Source organism: Haliotis rubra, unplaced genomic scaffold (assembly GCF_003918875.1).
Source record: "Haliotis rubra isolate DU_JTF1 unplaced genomic scaffold, ASM391887v1 Scf707, whole genome shotgun sequence".
NCBI classification, from domain to species: domain Eukaryota; kingdom Metazoa; phylum Mollusca; class Gastropoda; order Lepetellida; family Haliotidae; genus Haliotis; species Haliotis rubra.
In genome coordinates this window covers 77,607-86,064 of record NW_025767421.1, presented here as the reverse complement: position 1 = coordinate 86,064, position 8,458 = coordinate 77,607, and the positions used below count along the sequence as shown (strand labels likewise).

Below are 8,458 nucleotides of genomic sequence, written 5' to 3'. Positions count from 1 at the left end.
TCTCTTCACACCATTAACTCCAGTCTCCTCACACCATTAACTCCAGTACCCTCACATCATTAACTCCAGTATCGTCACACCATTAACTCCAGTACTCTCCACCATTAACTCCAGTATCCTCCCACCATTAACTCCAGTATCCTCACACCATTAACTCCAGTCTCCTCCCACCATTAACTCCAGTATCCTCACACCATTAACTCCAGTATCCTCACACCATTAACTCCAGTCTCCTCACACCATTAACTCCAGTCTCCTCCCACCATTAACTCCAGTCTCCTCCCACCATTAACTCCAGTATCCTCCCACCATTAACTCCAGTATCCTCACACCATTAACTCCAGTCTCCTCACAACATTAACTCCAGTATCCTCACACCATTAACTCCAGTCTCCTCACACCATTAACTCCAGTCTCCTCACACCATTAACTCCAGTCTCCTCCCACCATTAACTCCAGTCTCCTCCCACCATTAACTCCAGTATCCTCACACCATTAACTCCAGTATCCTCACACCATTAACTCCAGTCTCCTCACACCATTAACTCCAGTCTCCTCACACCATTAGTCTCTCCAGTTAACTCCAGTCTCCTCACAACATTCCAACTCCTCCAGTCTCCTCACATTAACTCATTCCTCCCAACTCCTCAGTCTCCTCACACCATTAACTCCAGTCTCCTCCCACCATTAACTCCAGTCTCCTCCCACCATTAACTCCTCCTCAGTTAACTCCTCCTCACCATTAACTCCAGTATCCTCCCACCATTAACTCAGTATCCTCACACCATTAACTCCAGTCTCCTCCCACCATTAACTCAGTCTCCTCACACATTAACTCAGTCTCCTCACACCATTAACTCCAGTCTCCTCACACCATTAACTCCAGTATCCTCCTCACCATTAACTCCAGTCTCCTCACACCATTAACTCCAGTATCCTCACACCATTAGCTCAGTTCCTCACAACATTAACTCCAGTCTCCTCACACCATTAACTCCAGTATCCTCACACCATTAACTCCAGTCTCCTCACACCATTAACTCCAGTCTCCTCCACCATTAACTCCAGTCTCCTCACACCATTAACTCCAGTCTCCTCACACCATTAACTCCAGTATCCTCACACCATTAACTCCAGTCTCCTCACACCATTGCTCAACATTAACTCAGTCTCCTCCACCATTAGCTCCAGTATCCTCCCACCATTAACTCCAGTCTCCTCACACCATTAACTCAGTCTCCTCCACCATTAACTCCAGTCTCCTCACACCATTAACTCCAGTCTCCTCCCAACTCTCAGTATCCTCACACCATTAACTCCAGTCTCCTCCCACCACCATTAACTCCAGTCTCCTCCCACCATTAACTCCAGTCTCCTCCCACCATTAACTCCAGTATCCTCACACCATTAAGTCTCTCCAGTCTCCTCACACCATTAACTCCAGTATCCTCCACCATTAACTCAGTCTCCTCCCACCATTCCAGTCTCCAGTCTCCTCACACCATTAACTCCAGTCTCCTCACACCATTAACTCCAGTATCCTCCACAATTAACTCAGTTCCTCCCACCATTAACTCCAGTCTCCTCACTCACCATTAGCTCCAGTCTCCTCACACCATTAACTCAGTCTCCTCCACAACATTAACTCAGTGCTCCTCTCCTCCATTTAACTCCAGTATCCTCCCACCATTAACTCCAGTCTCCTCACACCATTAACTCCAGTCTCCTCCCAACACCATTAACTCCAGTCTCCTCACACCATTAACTCCAGTCTCCTCCACATTAACTCCACTCCATTATCCTCTCCTCACCACCATTAACTCCAGTCTCCTCCCACCATTAACTCCAGTATCCTCCCACCATTAACTCCTCCAGTATCCTCACACCATTAACTCCAGTCTCCTCACACCATTAACTCCAGTATCCTCACACCATTAACTCCAGTATCCTCACACCATTAACTCCAGTATCCTCCACCATTAACTCCAGTCTCCTCACACCATTAACTCCAGTATCCTCCCACCATTAACTCCAGTCTCCTCACACCATTAACTCAGTCTCCTCACACCAGTGCTCAAGTATCCTCCCACCATTAACTCCAGTATCCTCACACCATTAACTCCAGTCTCCTCCACCATTAACTCAGTCTCCTCACACCATTTAACTCAGTCTCCTCACACCATTAACTCCAGTAACTCAGTCTCCTCACACCATTAACTCCAGTCCTCCACCATCTCCAGTCTCCTCACACCATTAACTCCAGTATCCTCCCACCATTAACTCCAGTCTCCTCCCACCATCTCAGTCTCCTCTTAACTCAGTCTCCTCCCACCATTAACTCAGTCTCCTCCCACCATTAACTCCAGTCTCCTCCACCATTAACTCCAGTCTCCTCACACCATTAACTCCAGTCCCGTCTCCTCACACCATTAACTCCAGTCTCCTCCACACCATTAACTCCAGTCTCCTCCCACCACTAACTCCAGTCTCCTCCCACCATGAACTCCAGTATCCTCCCACCATGAACTTCAGTCTCCTCACACCATTAACTCCAGTATCCTAACACCATTAACTCTAGTCTCCTCACACCATTAACTCCAGTATCCTAACACCATTAACTCCAGTCTCCTCACACCATTAACTCCAGACCCTCATACTGTCACCCTCAGGGGCCAGTAACTTTCATAGATATTTAAGTGGTATTAGGTGACTAGATAAAATACTTGTGATAAAGAGTCCTTTTTATACAGTGTGATCCAGAATAATATATGAAATCAAAATCAAAACTAAAAATAAATTTTCAGCTAAAACAGATTTATTTTTCAAATGGCCTTTTCCTTTGTCAAAGGTACATCAGTACAGATACATGATGGTTGATACACACAGTTGCAGCTGATGTACGTCCAGCTGGAAGCATCTCTTGCTGAAACGCAGGATAAAAGTGTCATTAGTACAGATTGTTCTTGCCCTAAAATGAATGCATATTTTCTCTATATATTGTAAAAACGCGACTAGTCGTTCTTGTTACGGGTTAGGAAGTGTTAATTCACGCACACATTGCATGGACAAGAAACGTATTACAGATGATTAAAATAATGTTTAGTAACATTTTACCCGGCCTTCTATTGCACATTCAGAATGAGAGATTCGCAGTGTATGCTTTATATAAACTTTTTGCTATTCCTTGTTCAAGCAACAGAAGTACACTGAAGGGGCGGTGGTGTAAACACGTGAATGAAGTCAGTGTTCCTGACGTCGATTCCCATTTAAACCCACTTTAAACCCATTTTAGGTATCAGTAGACTAGTGCTGAAATTGACACGCGCACACGCTCTGAATGTAGATACACAAGACCTACATCTGACTCACTCCGAGAGTTTCCTTTTAAACAGCGTTCACCAAACACTCTACTGGATATATTATAAACACGAAATACTCACTTTGCCTGATCTCGACCGTTTTACTTTTCCGCTTCCGCTTCTGCTTCTTTGATTTCTTTCCCTATCTTTTCTTCAATCGCATTTTCTTCTTTGAGTTCTTCTTCTACCTTGCTCTCAAGCGCCATCTCTTCTTTGAGTTCTTCATTTACTTTGTTCTCAAGCACCTCCTCTTCTTTGAGTTCTTTTTCTACCTTGTTCTCTAGCGCCACCTCTTCTTTAAGTTCTTCTTCTACCTTATTCTCTAGCAACACCTCTTCTTTCAGTTCTTCCTCTACGTGTTTCTCTAGCATCATCTCTTCTTTCAGTTCTTCCTCTACGTGTTTCTCTAGCATCATCTCTGCATTGATTCCTCTTCCTACCTTCTCCTCCAGTACCACCTCCTCCCTGATTTCTTCTACTACCTTGTCCTCTACCACCTCCTCATCTTTGACTACTTCTTTCATCCTCTCTTCTTCTATCTTTGCTTCATCTATTTCAGCTCTCAGTTTCTCTTCTTCCGCCTTTAATTCCGTTACCTCTTCTTTCGCTTCGTTTATCTCTTCCTTCAACACACTTGCTTCCTCTTTCACCGCTTCTACCTCTCCCTCAAGCTCCTTTTCTAACCGGCTTTCTTCTCCCAAAAGTTTATCCTTTCCTTCAGTTAGGGTTTCCACTCCCTCATCAACGTTTTCTTTCGCTACATCTACTTTGTCATTCAGTATTTTCTCTGCATTAGTGACCTGGAACACAAGAGACATTTTGTACGAGACTTCTACAACACAAAAGAAACAGTGCTTTGGAACACTTTCTGCAGCCTTCATGCAAAAGTGTTCAGTGCGAGAGAAGCAGCAACCTTTTAGTACTATCGTGTGTAACGTGGCATGAAAAGGAACTTGATAATCACTGTGATCTTGAAAATATCTAAACATCTATAGAGTTTCCTCTATACAGCAGTCTAACATTTACCTCTCACCTCCACATCCGCTTTGCTAAATTAAAACCTAAATTTCCAGATCTACTTACCTTTCCTTTCCATTCCAGAAAGTCCCTCACAACATCCAGATCTACTTACCCTTCCCTTCCATCCCAGAAAGTCCCTCACAACCTCCAGATCTACTTACCTTTCCTTTCCATCCCAGAAAGTCCCTCACAACCTCCGGATCCTCCCTTACCTTCCATCCCAGGAAGTCCATCGCGACCTCCAGATCCTCCCTTATCTTCCATCCCAGAAAGTCCCTCGCAGCCTCCAGATCCTCCCTTATCTTCCATCCCAGAATGTCCCTCACAACCTCCAGATCCACTTAGCTTTCTCTTCCATCTCAGAAGGTGTTTCACGACCTCTAGGTCCCCCCTTACCTTCCATCCCAGAAAGTCCCTCGCAACCTCCAGATCCTCCCTTACCTTCCATCCCAGAAAGTCCCTCGCAACATCCAGATCCTCCCTTACCTTCCATCCCAGAAAGTCCCTCGCAACCTCCATATCCTCCCTTACCTTCCATCCCAGAAAGTCCCTCGCAACCTCCAGATCCTCCCTTACCTTCCATCCCAGAAAGTCCCTCGCAACCTCCAGATCCTCCCTTACCTTCCATCCCAGAAAGTCCCTCACAACCTCCAGATCTACTTAGCTTTCTCTTCCATCCCCTCCAGATCTAGTCCCTCCAGAAGGTGTTTCACGACCTCCAGGTCCCCCCTTACCTTCCATCCCAGAAAGTCCCTCGCAACCTCCAGATCCTCCCTTACCTTCCATCCCAGAAAGTCCCTCACAACCTCCAGATCTACTTACCCTTCCTTTCCATCCCAGAAAGTCCCTCACAACATCCAGATCCTCCCTTACCTTCCATCCCAGAAGATCCCTCACCTTCCTCAGATCCTCCCTTACCTTTCCATCCCAGGAAGTCCCTCGCAACATCCAGATCCCCCCTTACCTTCCATCCCAGAAAGTCCCTCAGATCCCCCCTTACCTTCCAAGAAGTCCTCCTCCTCCGCCCCACCTTCCATCCCAGAAGGCCTCCTTACCTCCTCCCTTATCTTCCATCCCAGAAAGTCCCTCACAACCTCCAGATCTACTTAGCCTTCTCTTCCATCCCAGAAAGTCCCTCACAACCTCCAGATCTACTTAGCCTTCTCTTCCATCCCAGAAAGTCCCTCACAACCTCCAGATCTACTTAGCCTTCTCTTCCATCCCAGAAAGTCCCTCACAACCTCCAGATCCTCCTTACCTTTCCATCCCAGAAGTCCCTCACAACCTCCAGATCCCCCCTTACCTTCCATCCCAGAAGTCCCTCTCACCAACCTCAACCTCCAGATCCTCCTTATCTTCCATCCCAGAAGGTCCCTCACAATCTCCTCCAGATCTACTCCCCTTCCTTTCCATCCCAGAAAGTCCCTCACAACCTCCAGATCTACTTACCTTCCTTTTCCATCCCAGAAGTCCCTCACAACCTCCAGATCTACTTACCCTTCCTTTCCATCCCAGAAAGTCCCTCGCAACATCCAGATCCTCCCTTACCTTCCATCCCAGGAGTCCCTCACGCAACCTCCAGATCCTCCCTTACCTTTCATCCCAGGAAGTCCCTCGCAACATCCAGATCCCCCCTTACCTTCCATCCCAGAAGTCCCTCGCAACCTCCATATCCTCCCTTATCTTCCATCCCAGAAAGTCCCTCACAATCTCCAGATCTACTTACCCTTCCTTTCCATCCCAAAAAGTCCCTCACAACCTCCAGATCTACTTCCCCTTCCTTTCCATCCCAGAAAGTCCCTCGCAACATCCAGATCCTACCTTATCTTCCATCCCAGGAAGTCCATCGCAACCTCCAGATCCTCCCTTATCTTCCATCCCAGAAAGTCCCTCACAACCTCCAGATCTACTAAGCCTTCTCTTCCATCTCAGAAGGTCTTTCACAACCTCCAGATCCTCCCTTACCTTCCATCCCAGAAAGTCCCTCGCAACCTCCAGATCTACCTACCTTTGTCTTCCATCCCAGAAAGTCCCTCGCAACCTCCAGATCTACTAAGCCTTGTCTTCCATCCCAGAAAGTCCCACCCAATCTCCAGATCCACATCCACTTCTCTTCTATCCCAGAAGGTCTTTCACAACCTCCAGATCCACTTAACCTTTTCTTCCATCTCTCATCCTTTTCATTTGCGGTTGTCATACCACATACAGATTAGAAGAATACGAACATGTCTGTCCGAACGGGATATTAAGAAAAATACCTACCGAACTCAGCAGTGAATTCATGATGCCGGTAGTGTGTGATTCCACGATTCAGCAACAGTGTGAAGTCCGTGCAGTGAGTGGCTGCATATCCTTATATACCGTTGCGACTGACACGCCCCAGCTATCAGAGTAGAAAGAACACTATTCCTATCACGTTCAGTGATGCTGAATGCCATTTATGGATAATGAGTCTGGCGAAAATGGATGAGTAAGCTCCTTTATATGAGTAGTGGTAATTTTGGGGGGGTTAATTCTATATGTACACACAAAACGATGACCATATTTTATTTTCTAGTTCACCATGGATTGAGTGCCTGAAATGCCAGGTTTTTCGGGCATAGAAAACACATGAATAAGTTTTGAGTGTCCGGTAAATACGGTAAAATGGTTTCCACATCAGCCAATATTTAAAAGAATCAACAAACAAGAGTCAAACCGCTGAAGTTATTCAACATGTTATTTACACTAAACAGGGAAGATCCAGTAGAAATGTATGTGTTGTATGCAAAATTACATCTTCCATAACCATGGTTTGGTTGTCTGGAAATGAGTTTTTTCGGTTATTTTATATTTTTTAGGAACGTTTTCTGCATTGATGCGATGTGATTCAAAAACGAAAACAAAAACAAAACAAAACAAAAAGACCGTTAATGTTTATAGACCAGGTTTAATGGATAAAGGAATTATAGAGTTTATAGACTGTTTCGTAAATTAGACCAGTCACGCCAGAAACCAATTGTGGATTCGAATCCTGGTTCTCCCGGATTGGGTTGCAGGTTTGTCCCGCGATACTGTTAAAAGTAGCCTTATGATCAACTCACTCACTCACACAATCGCACATTTTGGCTCTATTTCTCTATTTAAATGTCAATGCTCCGTTTCATCTCTCTGCATTCAAATACTATGTTTTCAACATTATATCTCAAATACTATTTCATCTGTATTACGATAAACCGGGTTTCATAATATGCCGAGCAAGGTAGGACGTGACCCCAAGCCTAGCACATCCAGGTAGCATTAACTGACGAAACCACTCCGTGAAATGTGGGACTCTAGGATACAGTGGACCAGCTGTCAGCGAAGAAAATATGAAAAAAATAACCTAGTCATACGATGAAATATACATATATCCACGAACCTCCATTATACACCAGACTTTAGTATATATGCTGTACCATTCACTGAATTTATATTCCTATACATGTATCATATGTGCGTGTCCCGGCATGGGAATTTCCACAGTGTCCCTTCCCTGAGAAGCATGGCAACTATCATATTGCCATCAGCTGACTACCATCCCTTTATACGTGTAATCTCAGCATATTCTGTTAACCCCAACAGTTTGTATTTAATGCCAACTATTTCTAAATAATTGCAACCATTTTCAACCATTAAAAATTCCATATAATCACAACTATTTCTAATAATCACAAAGCTTCCTTATTGAAATCATTCCTATATAATCACATTTCTAAATATATTATAATCATTTCAACAAAATCACAACAATTTCTGTAAAATTACAAACACTTCTATGTAATCGTAACCATTCACACTTTTATAATTATTTATGCATGATCACAATTATTTCTATATAATGACAACAATTTTTACAAATGTAAATAGAATCATTTTGGTAAATTCACGATCGTGTCTATATCATCACAGCCATTTCTGTAGGATTATTTTGTAACACCTAATATTGAATGAGAAAAGTTGTAGATTAATCACGTCAGTATTGCATATCGTGCCAGTTTCGCTTCAGGTTGAACGTTTCAAGTGTTCACGCAGCTTACACTGATAACCAGTCTATGGGG

At 44.4% G+C, this 8,458-nt stretch overlaps 1 protein-coding gene across 1 annotated transcript; it reads right to left on the bottom strand.

Annotated features, from left to right (window-relative positions):
• Positions 1-2,853: 2,853 nt before the first annotated feature.
• LOC124259030 (uncharacterized protein PF11_0207-like) lies at positions 2,854-5,792 on the bottom strand. Its single transcript, XM_046693108.1, has 5 exons — positions 5,683-5,792; positions 5,040-5,177; positions 4,541-4,700; positions 3,465-4,159; positions 2,854-2,923 (listed from the first exon to the last, which is right to left on the bottom strand). The coding sequence occupies exons 1-5, from the start codon at positions 5,790-5,792 to the stop codon at positions 2,854-2,856; spliced, it is 1,173 nt and encodes a 390-aa protein (XP_046549064.1).
• Between the last annotated feature and the right edge of the window lie 2,666 nt (positions 5,793-8,458).

What these genes read in the sequence shown, in the direction of transcription:
- LOC124259030 (XM_046693108.1), bottom strand. Translation starts at nt 5,792, where the DNA reads ATGGAAAGGAAGGGGAGTAGATCTGGAGGAGATTGTGAGGGACCTTCT. An exon ending in GGGATGGAAGAGAAAGCTAA is followed by an intron (nt 4,701 to 5,039) that starts GTAGATCTGGAG and finishes GGAGGTTGTGAG; the next exon opens with GGACATTCTGGGATGGAAGA. An exon ending in TTCTGGGATGGAAAGGAAAG is followed by an intron (nt 4,160 to 4,540) that starts GTAAGTAGATCT and finishes CTTGTGTTCCAG; the next exon opens with GTCACTAATGCAGAGAAAAT.